The sequence below is a fragment of the Chrysemys picta genome, chromosome 17, assembly GCF_011386835.1.
Source record: "Chrysemys picta bellii isolate R12L10 chromosome 17, ASM1138683v2, whole genome shotgun sequence".
Classification (NCBI taxonomy): Eukaryota; Metazoa; Chordata; order Testudines; family Emydidae; genus Chrysemys; species Chrysemys picta.
The window spans coordinates 4,499,155-4,515,315 of NC_088807.1; the positions used below are offsets into that span (position 1 = coordinate 4,499,155).

The 16,161-nt window shown below is 59.9% G+C and overlaps 1 protein-coding gene across 1 annotated transcript; it reads right to left on the bottom strand.

The window, feature by feature from the left end:
* Positions 1-403: 403 nt before the first annotated feature.
* LOC101937509 (synaptosomal-associated protein 25-like) lies at positions 404-14,969 on the bottom strand. Its single transcript, XM_005283729.4, has 8 exons — positions 14,858-14,969; positions 8,085-8,237; positions 6,355-6,396; positions 5,383-5,431; positions 4,226-4,343; positions 3,676-3,810; positions 2,919-3,063; positions 404-1,883 (listed from the first exon to the last, which is right to left on the bottom strand). Exons 2-8 carry the CDS (start codon positions 8,154-8,156, stop codon positions 1,815-1,817), a joined length of 630 nt encoding a protein of 209 aa, XP_005283786.1. The 5' UTR covers positions 8,157-8,237; positions 14,858-14,969; the 3' UTR covers positions 404-1,814.
* Between the last annotated feature and the right edge of the window lie 1,192 nt (positions 14,970-16,161).

A 16,161-nucleotide genomic window follows, 5' to 3' on the forward strand; every position in this document is an offset into this window, starting at 1 on the left:
TATCGTAAAGAAAAAGGCGCTTTTCCTTTTTTTTTTTTTTTTTGTATTGTGCTTTGGAAAAAAAAATCACCTCGCTTACATCATGGATAAAAATAAAGAGGGCCCCTCACACAGACAGGGGCTTTGGTGTCACAGTGACAGATACGTTTGAAAACCAAACACACACACACACACAGGGATAGAAACCAGGGAGTCATCGGCATGCGCCCCCACCTCCCCAATCCAGCCGTCCCATCAGTCCTATTTCCCTTCATTTAGTTCGTGAAATGTTTGCTTCGGGAATATCCTGTGGTGGGGAGTTCCATAGGTTACCAGGAAAGGATGGAAGGGGAGCTGAACCAGGGAAATCTCTGATGTCCCCATTCTCTGATTCATCTCTCCCATTACTCCTATTTCTCTTTAATTGGTTAATGAAATGTTTGCTTCTGGAATATCCTGTGGTGGGGAGTTCCACAAGTGACCAGGAAAGGCTGGAAAGGGAACGGAACCAGAGAAATCTCCTATAGTTCCCATTCTCTGATTCATCTCTCCCATAACTCCTGTTTCTCTTCAGTAAGTTAATGAAATGTTTGCAAGTATCCAGTGGTGGGGGGTTCCACAGGTTAACAGGGAAGGATGGCATGGAGAATTGAACCAGGCAAGTCTCTAGCCTGATCCCTCTCTGATTCAGCTGTCCCATCAATCCTGTTTGGCTTCATTTAGCTACTGAAGCATTTGTGTCAGTTGATATACGGGCTTTCTTCAGAACAGCGTGGCCTAGTGGATAGAGCACTGGAGTGGGACTCCGGAGACCTGGGATCTATTCCCAGCTCTGCCACTGGCCTGCTGGGTGAGCTTGGGCAAGTCGCTTCCCTTCTCTGTGCCTCAGTTTCCCCATCTGTAAAATGGAGATAGTGCTACTGACACCACCACGCCCCTTTGTAAAGTGCTTTGAGATCTAGGGATTATTAATATCTTGTGGCATGGAGTTCCACAGGTTAACATGGTTCATAAAATCATAGGCTGCTCAGAACCCAAAGTTGGCTGGGATAACACACAAGAAAATCCCTGTCTCCCTCTCACCCCCTCCCCTACCCCCATTTCTCTCCAGATGGCAGAGTCCTGCCCAATCCCACAGCTGACTGGCCCTCCCCCAGCACTCATTGTCTGCCCCTGGGAAAACCCATCTCAGGCAGGGGGAGGAGCCTCCAGGGTAGGGGCATGGGTGGCAAGAGCGGGTGCGGGGCATGAGGACCCAATCACAAGAGGAGGGGTGGGGGAGATTAGGGTCCCATGGGAGGCAGGGCTGTGGCCGTTTGAAAATAGAACCAAATATCCACACGCCGCGCTCCAAAAATTCCCCCCGACTGGGAGAAAGTTCAGGGCCGCTTCCTCCTTCTGAGTCACTGCATTGGGGCATGATGCACAGGGGTCTGCCTTTCCTACAGTGGGTGGGGGGGGTCACATGTGTACCCCCAAGAGGATATAAAGATCCCTTCCCCCCACAACACATGGAGCCACCGTGTCTGTAGCATACTCCGTCCCCCCAGCTGCCACTGAGCCTACCACCTTCAGCACCCAGGGACAGCCCTCTCCCACTGGAGCTACAGGAGGAGCTCCCCTAGCTGGCTGCAATAGTAAGGCTGTTATCCGCTAAGTGCAATGGCAGTGCGCACACCCTACGCCCGCCCCCGAACATCCGCGGCTCCACCTAACGCACGGCGCCAGAGACTCCAGGGCAGGTTGGACAGCAGGGACGGACGGACGGATGGACAGCTGCGACCGGGAGCCGGGGAGGGGGGGCAGCGAAGCGGGAGAGCACGTGGCGCGGCGTCTCAGGCATTTTTTAGAATCTTCTTGGCCCGGGTGTTGGCTTCTTGGATGCGATCTTCGTTCACGGTGACCTGCGGGGAGAGGAGGCGGCGGTGGAACGGGCTCATGCCCTGATCCAGGTGGAGGGGAGGAGACAACTCGGGAGGCCACGGCTCCCTGTTAGGGGCTGCAAACCCACCCACAGCAACATAAGAACCTAGTTCCCGAGCAGGCGGGCGGGGACGACCTGGGAGCGCTGGGCCTACCCCCTCGCTAGCCGCCGCCAGGGGGTTTCGAACCCAGGACTCCCCCACTTGGAAGCCCAGCCCAGCCCTCTCCCACTTGAACATGGCCCCGGAAAGGGGTCGCTGGGTCCTCCAATCCCATCCCCTGCTGACCCCGTCAGACACAGATCACGCTCCATCTTTGACCCAGTTTTATTGTTTGCCCCCCCCAGCCCTTCTACTGTCCCAAACCCTCCACCCTCCGGTGCTTAGAAACCTGCTTCTAATCTCCACCCTCAGCCAATCACAGCCCAATTTCATCCCATTTCTTCTGGTGCCTTTAGCTTCCAGACCTTATCTTCCTGGGGTATTTCTAGACAGCCCTCAGCTCCCCGCTCGGCCTGCGTTTTGCCGGGCTCCACTCCTCCCTTCCCCCCACGCTCCTAGCAGCCTTTCTCTGCACCTTGAATTCAAGGAGGGAGTCGCTCCTTCGGCCAGCAGCAGTAGCTGGGCCATTATCCGCCAGCTGGCGCGAGATGCAGCGCACGATTCACAAGCGCGTGGCACCGGGTGAGCGTGCCCACCCTCCTTGGGCCGGGGAGCAGCTGGCGGCCGAGCAGTGAACCGAGCTGGAAGGGGGTTCTCAGCCTGGCTCCTTAGTGGGGGCCAGACACTGTCCCATCTCCAGCCCCCCAAAACCCAGCCGGGGTCTGCTCCCACAGGGCTGCCCCCAAACCCAGCTGGAGTCTGATCCCACAGGGCTGCCCCCCAAAACCTGGCTGGGGTCAGATCCCACGGGGCAGCCCCCTCCAGCATCCCACTCCTTTGTCGCCCCTTGCAGGCAACCGGGCTCCTGCCCAAAGGCTGCGTCTCCAGGCGGGCGTGTGGCCGCGCGGCGCTCACCTTCTCCATGATCTTGTCCACCTGCTTGTTCTGGATGTCAATCTCGTTGCCCACGTCCAGCGCCATGCTCTTCAAGTTGCCCAGGATGCTTCCCACCTGCACCAGGTTCTCCTCCATCTCGTCCTCCCGCGCGTCATTCGTTATTCTGGAAGACCCGGCCCCTTCCGTAAGGTGGGGAGCGTCCTGCTCTGACCCTAAGCACTAACCGCACCAGCCTCTCTGCCGCCTGGGCTAAGGGAGTAGCTCCCTCTGCGAGGGGGCAGTAGCAGGCTGTTATCCTCTATGCAGGCTGCAGCCACTAGAGGGCGAGGTTTAGCCAGCGACTGCATCTCCATGGGCTTTATTAGACCTTGGATTCCCGCTCCGTCCCCATTCAGGACCGCTCCCCAGCCAGGCCGTCTTTTCCGAGCCCCTCTCCATCGAGGCCAGCACCAACTTTGAGAGGAGAGCACTCCCTACTGAGCCCCCCATCCTGCCCCCTAACACCACGCTGAAGCATCGAGTCTCTGATGGTCCAGAACCCCACCGGACTGTCTCAAGAACCTGGGGTGGGGGGGGTCAGGTCGTGAGGCCCCCCCCCAGATGCAAATAACCTAAGGGGTTTGGGGTCTCCCCCAGCGAGAGTACCTCTTCCTGAGCCACCCACCCCACTCCCTTGCCTTCCAGTGGGACACCAGCCGATGGGCTCCCAGCCCAAGGGGGCCCAGCTGGGCTCAGCCCCCTGGAGGTGCCTGGGGGTGGGTCCTGCTAGTCCTACCTGTGGATGTAGTCGCCGCTCATGACCATCTGCTCCCTTTCGTCTGCCACCCGCGAGGGCTGCGTGGAGACCACCCCGTCCTGGGTGTTGCCCCAGACCGCCTTGTACGCCTCACTGGCCTTGATGTTCTTCAGCCTCCGTAAAACAAGGATGGGGGGAGCCGGTGAGACCTAGGCCTGGGGGGTCTGACCCCAACCAGGGCAGCCAGGTGCCCCCTTTTCCCTGGTTGGGGTCAGATCCCACAGGGCAGCCCCCCCAAAACCCAGCCGGGGTCTGGTCCCACAGGGCTGCCCCCAAACGCAGCTGGAGTCTGATCCCACAGGGCTGCCCCCCAAAACCTGGCTGGGGTCAGATCCCACGGGGCAGCCCCCCAAACCCAGCTGGGGTCTGATCCCACAGGGCTGTCCCATGCCCCCCTGGCGCCCTGAGATGCAGGGGTGTGGGGAGGCTGCGTTGTCGCATGGGGCTGGGACCGGCAGGGCGGAGGTGATGGGGCAGCAGATCACAGGGGTGTCTCCCCTTCCAGGCGGGGGGCGGGGGGGGCACCTACTTGGCACAGGGGCAGACGCAGATGCCGCAGCACTTGGCCATGTCTGTCAGGTTCTTCTCCGCCTCCTTCATGTCCTGGTTGATCTGGTCCAGCCCCTCGTCAATCCGGTCCAGCTGTTCTGGAGAGGGGGTGAGGGGCAGGTGAGTGCTGGGGCCAGGGGGGCAGAGAGGCCGTAGGGCTGGGGGAGTCTGTGGAGCAGGGTGTTGGGGGGCAGATGAGGCCGTAGAGCTGGAGGAGTCCATGGGGCAGGGTGTTGGGGGGCAGATGAGGCCGTAAGGCTGGGGGACAGTGGGAGAGCAGATGAGGACATAGGACTGGGCGAATCCATGGGGCAGGGTGTTGGGGAGGCAGATGAAGCCGTAGGGCTGGGGGAGTCTATGGGGCAGGGTGTTGGGGAGGCAGACGAGGCCGTAGGGCTGGGGGAGTCTATGGGGCAGGGTGTTGGGGGCAGACGAGGCCGTAGGGCTGGGGGGAGTCTATGGGGGAGCCTGTGGGGGGGGCAGGCTCTAGGTTGGCAATGGATTGAGTCTTCACCTGGACCTGCCCCCAGGTAGGAGGAGCCCGGGGCTGTCTCAGGATGCATGAACCCAAGGTGGGGTAATGGGGGAGTCGGGGGTACCAGGGGGGTTCAGGTCTTGAGGTTCACCCCCAGGTACAAATAAGCTACGGGGTTGGGGTTCGCTCCTCCCAGATGAGAGTAATGGGGGGGCAATGGGGAGCCAATGGAGAGCGCCCCTCCCACCCGCACTGAGAATTCAGTGCTGTGAGCTTCCCCACAGCAGTGTCCTTGGACTCCAGTCACCATGGCTGTGAGTTACGGGGAGGGGGGGGTGATATTGGAGCTGGGTCCCACCCCTGCTCTCTCATGTAATGAGCCAGCTCTGCCCCTTCCCTAGAGCTGGTCCCCCCCCCCAAAGCCCCTGGGAGCCGCACAGCCAAGGGCTGGGGGTGGGGGCAGCGGGGTCTCAGGAACCTGGGTCCAGCAGAACTCAGGGGGACCCAGCCTTAAGCTGGAGCCGGTGCTGATCCAACCAGGCGGGTCTGTGACAGGAGTGACCTGATTGGGGGGGAGGTCTGGGAGTGTCCCCCCCCCTCCCAGGCACACACTGGCTGTGTCCTGCTCCTCCCGCCCCCCCCCCCCCCAGCCTCTTCCTCACCTCCCTGTTCATCCAGCATCACCAAGATCTGGATCCCAGCGTCTTTGCTCTGCGATGGGAGAGGAGGTAAGGGGGGGGGCAGTGTTAGCAAACCCCGGCCCAGCCACTGTGACACCAACCTCAGAACAGCGCCCTGATGCCAGAGGCTGTGAGCTTCCCCACAGCAGTGCCCTGCCAGGAATGCTAATGCTGGGAGCTTCCCCACAGCAGTGCCCAGCCAGGGACTCTGGTGCTGTGAGCTTCCCCGCAGCAGCGCCCTGCCAGGAATGCCAATGCTGGGAGCTTCCCCACAGCAGTGCCCAGCCAGGGACTCTGGTGCTGTGAGCTTCCCCACAACAGTGCCCAGCCAGGGACTCTGGTGCTGTGAGCTTCCCCACAGCAGTGCCCTGCCAGGAATTCCAGTGCTGGGAGCTTCCCCACAGCAGTGTCCATAAAGAAACTGCAGAGCTGTGAAGTATCAGGGGGTAGCCGTGTTAGTCTGTATCTACAAAAACAACAAGGAGTCTGGTGGCACCTTAAAGACTAACAGATTTATTTGAGCATAAGCTTTCGTGAGTAAAAACCTCATCCGTGAGGTTTTTACTCACGAAAGCTTATGCCCAAATAAATCTGTTAGTCTTTAAGGTGCCACCAGACTCCTTGTTGTTTTTGCAGAGCTGTGAGCTTCCCCACAACAGTGCCCAGCCAGGGATTCCACAGCTGTGAGCTTCCCTACAGCAGTGCCCTGCCAATACCAGGCTGAAGACTCCGGTGCAGTGAACTTCCCCACAAGAGAGCCCTTCCTGTTCCTGGCTAGGCTCTCTGATGCTGTGAGCTTCCCCACAGCAGTGCCCTGATCAGTTCCAACTGGGACTCCAGTTTACCAGCCCCAAGGTACAGCTGCCTTTGCTATCAGCTGCTGCACATCTCTGTATTAAAGGGGGTGCCAAGGGACCACCCCCATCACCCCTGGGGTCCTGCCTCAGTTCTTACCTCTTCCACCATATGCAGCATCCTACGGGTGCTCTCCAGCGACTGCAGGGGAGAACAGAGAACAGGGTGTTGGTACAAGAAACACAGCCCCCACTGAGGAGCTCAGTGCTGCATACGGGGCAGGCGACTGAAGTGCAGCTACCTCTGGGGCACGGCCCTTCAACAGCGCAGCAAAACCACCGCAAGCCTTCTTGCAGAAAGTGCCTTCCCTGCATGAGCTCTCCTGAAAATGCTCTGCAGAATGAAAGTAGCTAGAGAAGAGCACGGGGGGTGGGGTGCAGTGGGGGGGATGTTATGGAGGGGAGGCAGGCTGGCCCGCCAACCTCGTGGTTACGATGTTACGCTGGGACTCAGGGGATCTGGGTTTGATTTCTGTCTCAGCCACCAACTCCCCACAAGACCTTGGGTGAGTGAGTGTGCCTCAGTTTCCCCACCTGTAAAAAATGGATGATAATCCTTCTCCTGTCTATTTAGACTGAAAGCTCTCTAGGTCCTTGTGATGTGTCTGTGCAGCGCCCGGCCCGACGGGGCCCCGATCTCGGTCACTGTGTGTCTGGGCGGCGCCCGGCCCGATGGGGCCCTGATCTCGGTCGCTGTGTGTCTGGGTGGCGCCCGGCGTGTCGGGGCCCCGATCTCGGTCACTGTGTGTCTGGGCAGCGCCCGGCGCGACGGGGCCCTGATCTCGGTCACTGTGTGTCTGGGCAGCGCCCGGCGTGTCGGGGCCCCGATCTCGGTCACTGTGTGTCTGGGCAGCGCCCGGCCCGACGGGGCCCTGATCTCGGTCACTGTGGGTCTGGGCGGCGCCCGGCACAACGGGGCCCTGATCTCGGTCACTGTGTGTCTGGATGGCGCCCAGCACGACAGGGCCCTGATCCCCATTGTGTGGCTGTTACTGTCCATGTGGGCTTTGCATTGAGAGACCCAGAGAGGTGTCTGCCCTGCGCTCACTGAATCTGTCCCCTCCTGGGCCCCCTAAAATGAGCTCCCTGCCAGCGGTTGTCCTGCCGTGGGGCAGCCCCCAAATCCCTTGGCTCCTGCCCGGCCCATCCGCTGCCCTCTGTGTGCCCTGGGAGGGGATGAATTCACCACCTGCTGGGCGGAGCCCGTCTGAAAGGGGAACAAGGCTCGCAGTCACCAGCTGCTTCCCAATGGCCTTTCGGTGACCGCCGTATTCTCTGCTCCGCTGGGGCTTGGGAGCTCGGTTCCCAGTGACTAAGCGCCCGGTTCAGGAGCTGCCACTTCCCCAGTTGCCATTTGCACCCCATCAGTCGCCATCAGGGGCAGGGGCCGGGATTTCCTTCCCCTCCACCTGGGCCTTGCTCTAGTCCCCGCAAAGCAGTTCAGATCCCTTTGTTCTCTCTGGCCCCATCTTTCCCCTGTTCCCCTAGCTGGGAGCATTTGCCCGTGGGTGGGATAAGGGGCCTGGGAGTCAGGACTCCTGGGTTCTCTCCCCAGCTCTGGGAGGGGAACGGGGGCTAGTGGGTTAGAGCAGGCAGGCTGGAGTCAGGACTCCTGGGTTCTCTCCCCAGCTCTGGGAGGGGAACGGGGGCTAGTGGGTTAGAGCAGGCAGGCTGGAGTCAGGACTCTGCCGCTGACTTGCAGTCTGGCCTTGCCCAAGTCACTTCCTCTCTCGGTGCCTCAGTTTCCGCAGTGGGGGTATTCACACGCCTGCCCAGCGCCAGGCGCTCTGGGATGCTAGAGCTGGCCCCAGCACCCTCGTCCCTGCTCACCTCATCTGTGATCTGATCCACACGGCGCTGCATCTCCTGCGACTCGGGCCCCACTGTGCCATTGGCTGCCATCCTGCAGGCTCCCCGGCGGAGGGCGAGTGCCTTCGGGAACTCACAGGGCACGGGCTCCGCTTACGGCCTCTCCTGGATCACCTGCAGGGGGCGACGTAAAGCAGCTACACTTGTGTCCAGAGCCCTGCAAGTGGCAGACGAAGGCTGAGATTTCCAGCCTAGGGGGCTTAGACACGTCACCCATGCTGGAGGTGTCTAAATCCCCTAGGCCACGGGGCAACTCTCCACCAGGGTTTGTATACAAATCCTATTGGTTGGTGAGCTCAGCACAGTGTCTAGGGCTAGAAGGGACTGGCATTTATTTATGGAGGGGAGGTGTGTCCTGGATGGATAGATGAAGAGTGATCGGAGGTGTTGGGGGGGAGAAAGGGGGTCCCTGGAAGGATGGAGGGGAGTGCTGGGTTGGGAGGGATGGAGGGGGGGTCACAGACAGATGGAGAACGATCGGGGGGGAAAAACATATGAAGAGAGACTGAAATGACTGGGAGTGTTACATTAGAGAGGCGTGAATAGGAGGGGACATGAGATATACTGTGCCCAGGAGAGAGAAGGGAGCTTGGGCAGGGACCCCCCATCTCATCACTCAGCGACAGGTGATGGAACTAATGTGGGGATTCAAACCCAACACCAGGAAATGCTTTTCCACACGAGGCATCCACCTGCGGAACTCACTGCCACCGGATGACGCTGAGGATGGGAACTTAATGCAACCAACACCGCCTCTGGGTGGCGCTCGGTCGCCCTCTAGTGGTGGCCACATGCGGGCGATTGAGCCTGCTAGAGCCTTACTTAAGTGAGCAGGGACGTTTAGCTCAGACAGGAGACGGAGCGGCTCACGCATTAAGATCCAGAAGTCACAGGTCCCAGCCCCGCTGCCGACAACCCAGCGTCACACGGGCACGAGTCAAAAAGGGGGCGGACTTTGATACGGAGAACAAGAATCTGCCGGGGCAGGAGAGTTGAGGCCTCATATAGGTTGACCAGACAGCAAGTGTGAAAAATCGGCTCAGGGGGTGGGGGGGTAATAGGAGCCTAGATAAGAAAAAGACCCCAAATCAGGACTGTCCCTATAAAATGGCGTAGGCGTCTGCTAATTGAAAACGTGCTGAAATGCGAGTACAGAGCAGGCCTTTGGGCTCCATATTATTAAAGCTAAGTGTGAACAAGAGGGATGAATAGAAGCGAGGCAAGACGTGACCTGTGGGGGGGCGTTTCTGGCCGGTGTTGTGGGGGAATTCGGGGGTGTCTCGGAACAGTAGCAACTGCAGCATTTGCATCGACACAAACGAGAATTCAAACGATGTTGGACGACAGCCAATAAAGAAGTAGGCAATATTTGGGGGCCCGGCTTAAATACGGCAGCCAAAATACAGACTGGGTCGAAGGCAGGTTTAATTCATGAAGGGGTGTTGTTATAATTGGCTAGGGAAAGGCAGTACCCTGGTTTTCGAGCAGGGCACTCGTCTGCATCGGGGTGCTGTTAGCAAGAGGATTTTCGGTCCATTCTTCACAGCCCGGGACCGATGACGGTGAGTATCCACGCAGGGGCTGGTTCGATTGTAAGGGCTGTTTGCTTCCACTCGTTATTTTTATTTTAAATCAACTCTTTAATTCTCTCTCTCACGGTGTCCTTCACAGCCCTCCCCGGAATTCAATGGAAGGCTCCAACCATAAAGAGTTGAATTTGAGTTTGGTTCTGTTCCTTATCTGGAAACGATTCATTGGGAAGGAGTAAATCCAGACAGGGAGAGAAACCTCCCGCTTCAGGATTTCCGCTGATCTCTGTGAGAGGTCGGGGTGAGGGGCAGACTGTCCCACGTCTGCTACTGCTGGGTTCTGACCCTTTCCTCTGTTGCAGCCCGTGCTGGGAGTTGTCGGAGACGGGAGACCAGGTTAGATGGGTTTTGACTCTGTTCAGCTAACATCTAGATGCCCTGATCAGGGATCAAGACCCATTGTGCCAGGCGCTGCACAGACCCCGACCGAGATCAGGGCCCCTGTTGTGCCGGGCGCTGCACAGACCCCAACCGAGAACAGGGTCCCATTGAGCCGGGCACTGCACAGACAGAGCGAGAGACAGTCCCTGCCCCAAAGAGCTAAACAGACAAAGGAAGGGCTGTTTTCCTCATTTTACAGATGGGTAAACCGAGGCACAGAGCACCGCAGTGACTGGTCCGTGGTCACCGAGGGAGTCTGTAGAAAAGCCAGGAATTGCCTCCAGATCTCCCGCGTCCCATCGTTCCTCAGCACGCCTTTCACACTCCCTCTGTATTTGTCTTTCGTTGTCCCTGATCAGATTTTCGCCCCTGTCTGTTTCAACCCACCCACCCACCCCCCATCTGAAGCAGACCCCGGCACTGCTAGGGCCAAACCCACAACACTGACATGGGTCAGAACCAGGCCAGAACCCCAGGCCCCTGCCTCCTCGCTGCTAGATCTAAATCAGTTCCCCTACGGCCTCATGTTATGCCAAGATGCTCAGGTGTTACTTCGCCTCTGCTAATGTATGGAGAGAGATTTGCCAAATACCCTCCCCACTCACAGCCACAACACGCCCCCTTTCCTGGGTGGCAGGGGGAACCAGTGACAGGCTATTTTTAACATGCCTCGCTGGGGAGGTGGGGGGGCCGACCCGCGCCACAGGAGCTGTTTGCACACCTCGCAGCGCACAACAAGCGAGCAGCTGCAATCCGCTGCCTCCTAATGAGGGCTCTGCGGCTGGTGCCGGGAGAGGAGGTGGGGCAGGATGACAGGGGGTGTCAGCCCAGGGGCTGTGCCTCCCCGGCGGGATTACCACAGGCCAGGGAATATGGAGCGGAGGCAGAGCCTGGAGAAAGGCATCCTCACATCTGCCCGGGAAGCCCCTTGCTGCAAACAATGACGCGGGTGTATCAAGAGGGGGCGCTCTTCCTTCCCAGTACTGAGCCCAATGGGGCACTAGGGGGCGCTGTGCCGCAGGGAGCGGGGATGGGAGCTCAGTAGGGGGCGCTCTCTCCTCACATGCATCTGACGAAGTGGGGATTCACCCACGAAGCTTATGCTCCAATACGTCTGTTAGTCTAGAAGGTGCCACAGGACCCTCTGTTGCTTTTTACAGACCCAGACTAACCCCTCTGATACGTCTCTCCTCACAGTCAGTGCTGACCACAATGTGACGCTAGGGGGCGCTGTGCTGCAGGGAGCAGGGTGGGGGCTCAGTAGGGGGCGCTCTCCCCTCTCCGTGCCAGCCCCTGTGCGGTGCAAGGGGGCGCTGTGTCACAGGGAGCAGGGTGGGGGCTCAGTAGGGGGCGCTCTCCCCTCTCCGTGCCAGCCCCTGTGCGGTGCAAGGGGGCGCTGTGCCACAGGGAGCAGGGTGGGGGCTCAGTAGGGGGCGCTCTCCCCTCTCCGTGCCAGCCCCTGTGCGGTGCAAGGGGGCGCTGTGTCACAGGGAGCAGGGTGGGAGCTCAGTAGGGGGCGCTCTCCCCTCTCCGTGCCAGCCCCTGTGCGGTGCAAGGGGGCGCTGTGTCACAGGGAGCAGGGTGCGGGAGCTCAGCAGGGACTCCCGGGTTCTGTTCCCCATTTGGACAGGGAGTTTTGCCTAATGGTTCAAGCAGGTAGGAGCAAGACATAGGCCGCAGAGTGGCGCCTAGCGGTTAGAGCGGTGAGGACGGGGTGGACACGGACTCACGATGACTGCACTCAGTTCCGGCCTCTGCCACTGACGTGCTGTGTGACCTTTCAGGCAAATCCCAGCCTTTCCTTGTGCCTCGGTTTCCCCAGCTGTAAAACAAGGCTCCTACGGCCCTCCTGAGAGGAAGGGCAGGGGAGGCTGAAGCGCTGAGAGAGATCCTTACGGTGAAGGGACAAGAGCATCGGTCTTAGTGTGTTATGCCGCTGCTGCCCATCCCCATAGCATCTGGGCGCTTTCCGCCGTCACAGCAATAGCAACAAACTCAGCCGCAGCCCCGAGGCGCGAGGGCCAGGCCTCAACTTCCGGCAATGACTCAACCACCTGATGCGCTGTCTGCTCTCTGGGGACGTGAGCCGGAGCACCAGCCAAGCGCCCCTCCACTGGCTGATTGCCAGGAAAATAATAAACACCCCAGGTCTGCGTGAGGCGGGGACGGACCGGCCTGCAGCCCGGGGTCGATTAACCCTTGATGAGACCCCGCCTCCATCCCATCCCCGGATCAATCCCCTCCTACCAGGCAGACCTCCCTCGCTCCCTACTACGAGCCAGGATCTACCTCTCCGCGGCAGCAGGACCCTCAGATGGGACCCCCCACCCTGTCACCGGTGATGGGACAGGACCGTGTCCCTTCTTCCCCTCCCCCCCCCCCCAGCATGTGGGTGTCTCCTGAGTTATAAAGGGAGTCCACGGAATCTCGGGGTCTAAATAGGGGACCCCAATGGGGCATTTTTAGGGTGGCTTGGAGCTCAATTTCGCTCCTTCCACAATCCAACGGAGCTGCTTCAAATAACACCTAATTAGAGGCAGTGAACCTTATGCAAAGGTTCTCCCAGCAGGGGGCGCTGTGGGGAGCAGGGCAGGAGCTGGGTGTGGGCGGAGCTCCCGGCTACTCCAGTCCCAGCCTCTCCCAGCAGGGGGCGCTGTGGGGAGCAGGGCAGGAGCTGGGTGTGGGCGGAGCTCCCGGCTACTCCAGTCCCAGCCTCTCCCAGCAGGGGGCGCTGTGGGGAGCGGGGCAGGAGCTGGGTGTGGGCAGAGCTCCCGGCTACTCCAGTCCCAGCCTCTCCCAGCAGGGGGCGCTGTGGGGAGCGGGGCAGGAGCTGGGTGTGGGCGGAGCTCTCGGCTACTCCAGTCCCAGCCTCTCCCAGCAGGGGGCGCTGTGGGGAGCAGGGCAGGAGCACTACATGTGGGGAGAGCTCATCATTATAGATGAGCAAGTGTGGGCGGGAGAGGGGCTTAGAGTCAGTACTCCCAGGAGTCCCGGATTCTCCTTCCAGCTCCCACACAGATTCACTGGGTGACCTTGGGCAAGTCCCTGCCACGCTCTGCGCCTCAGTTTCCCCATCTGTAACATGAGGAGTATAGCACTGGGCAGAGCCGGGAGGAGCTCAGCGCTCCTTGGATGAGCACCGCCAGCGAAGGGCACTGACTCGCTGTGGTTCTAAACTCCCCTGCACTGTAACTTCCGCTGAACACATTATCCGTCGTGCGGCGACTCAGAGACCATCATCCAGGGATCTCAGAACGCTTTAGAGATGTTTCTGAATCTCCTGTGAAGGATCATTATCCCCATTTTACAGGGAGGGAAACTGAGGCACAGAGCGACGGGGAAGGTCACAGCCAGCCAGTGGCAGTGCTGAGGAATAAAACCGAGGACCATGAATCCCCCCTGCTCTAACTCACAGACCACCCCTCCCCTCCCAGAGCTGAGGAAAGAACCCAGGAGTCCTGGCTCCCAGTCGCCTGTTCTAACCAGTAGACACCCCTCCCCTCCCAGAGTTGGGGGTAGATCCTAGGAGTCCTGACTCCCAGTTCCCCCACCCTGCTCTAACCACTACTCAGATCTGCAAACTAAGGAAACCACCCTTGTAAACCCCAGACCTGAAATTTAGCTGGGCCGCCCTGTGCTTTGGCCAGACCGCACCTATGATCCCCATACAACATTAGGACCCAGGAAGGACCAGGGCAAAGGGCCTGGTTCCAGCTCTGCCACTGATTCATTGCATAACCTTGGGCAAGTTACTCCCTCTCTCCGGGGTCCATCTCCCAGCCCCACAGACCGGCTCCCAGCCGGCGACACGGGTCCATTTCACACATAGCCAGATGGAAAGCCGGCTCCTTTGTAAGCGGCCACATTTAGGCTTTGATCCTGTTGCGTGCCAAGTCCCCCCTGCTCTAACTAGTTCCAACTGCCTCCTGGGTGGCGCTGAGAGCCCCTCCGCTCCTGCTGAAATCAGCGAGCCGCAGGCTGAGTGAGTGGGGGGTGCTGGGCCCACGGCAGGATCAGGAGCTGGGGAAGCACATGGGACTGCCCTGCCCACAGGAAATCCGGGCTGTGTCCCCAAAACCGAACATTCGAAACTGTTCACGGAATAACAATTCCAAACACGTCCATTCGGGAACTTCAAAATGACCCTGTGGGACAGATTTGATCCCGTCCAGACATGACAGTGCAAATGGGAATCGTCAACAGGAAAGCGCTACATGATCGTATTTATGTTGGGATCGTCTTTTTGTTCTGGGTCTGTACAGCGCCTGGCATAAGGGGGGCCTGATCCAATACTGGGATGCCAAGGTGCTACCATAAGACACCTAATAGCAACACAAATGTACAGGGGCTGAAAAGGACCAGCCCAGAGGAATGATCCAGATGGAAGTGTGAGGCTGGGAGGGGGGTGGAGAGAGAGGTTGACCAGCCCCCCTCCCTCCTGCCAGCCACAGACTGCCCCACCCTTCAGACCCCCACCCCCTCTGTCTGGAATCTTCATGGACCCCATCTGCCCAGGCCCCCCGAAGCCTCCCCCAGAACCCCCCATCTCCCCTTTCTAGACACCCCAATTCTCTCCAGACCACACCCTCCTTTCTCCATCCTCCTATCCAGACCCTCCTCCCGAGACCCTCCACCCCTTGCCCAGATCCCCTCCCACTGCCCCATCCAGCCTCCCCTCTACAGACCTGCCCCCATCCCTATGGCCGGGAGATCCCCATCCCCCTGCAGCCCCCGCCCCAGAGGAGGGGCTCCCTCCCCTCTTACCTGTTGCTAGTTCGGTTCCAGGATCCCTGTTCTGCGTCTAGTCGCAGCAGCTCAGAGCTTCTGCTCCTCTGGGAGAGGGGTGGGGGGGTTGGCCCCACCTCTAGGGTTGCCCCCATTGGACAGTTGGCCTGATTGGCAGCTCAGGATGCTTTCCCATTGGCTGCCAGCAAAAGGGGGTCGGGACAGGGTGGGTTAAGAGCCTGAGGCTGGTACCCACCCACCCACCTGAGGATGCTGTTACCAGGGGCAACCTCCAGCCTCTGACGTTAGCTGGGGAGCAGGGAGGCTGGAGATGGCGACTTGGCATGGTAACCCCAGGCAACATGCCCGGCAACTTGCATGGTAACCTGGGCAGCTTGGTACTGCAACCCGGGCAATTTGCCATGGTAACCTGAACCACCGGGCCTGGCACCAGGCAACCTGGGCACCTTGGTGACCTAGCCTGGTAACGTGGGCCTCTTTGTAACCCAGGCAACCTGGCCTGACGGCAACCTAGGCCGCGCTCATGAGAGCCCACTGGACAGCCTGGCAGGGACGTGGCATCCGGACTCGCTCGTGCCCTTTTAATCCACCGCCCCTGAGGAGGAGAAGGGTCATGGCTTGAACTGGTCCTTGGCGGGGAGCTGCCTGACTGAGGATAATCCAGCAGGGGGTGATGGAGTCCGCCAGGGGCCAGGGCGGGGCTGAGTTGATGGGCCAGGCTGTTGGGATGGCTGGCAGAGCCCTGTACCTTTTTGCTCTCACCCATGACTCTGCACCAGCCACAGCATGACAGGGCCCTTTGTAATAGGGCCTCAGGCCGGGCTAGGTACACAGGGTGGCTGTCTCAAGCAGGCAGTGAGTCAGGACTCCTGGGTTCGTCTCCCAGCTTTGGGAGGGCAGTGGGGTCTTGTGGCTAGAACAGGGGGCAGGGGCTGGGCATAGACGCAGGAAGTAGGAGTGCGGGGGGTTGCTGCAGCACCCCCAGGTTTTACGCGGGGCTCCGGCTGCCGGCCCCGCACCTGGGGCTCCACCCCTGCCCCCAGCGGTGTCCCCAGTCTCTGCCCCCTTGCCCCTGTCTGTGTTCCCCCCTCCCCGAGCCACTGCTCTGCTCCTGGTCCCAGCTCCAGGGGGTAGAGGGCAGGTAAAAACGGAGCTTTAGGGTTTCATTGGCTTTCAGCACCCCCCCTGTAAAAAGTGTTCCAGTACCCCTGGGGCCGGGAGTCAGGACTCCTGGGTTCTACTCTCAGCTGTGGGCGGGGGGTCCAGTGGTTAGGCAGGTGGGCTGGGAGTCAGGACTCCTGGGTTCTACTCTCAGCTGTGGG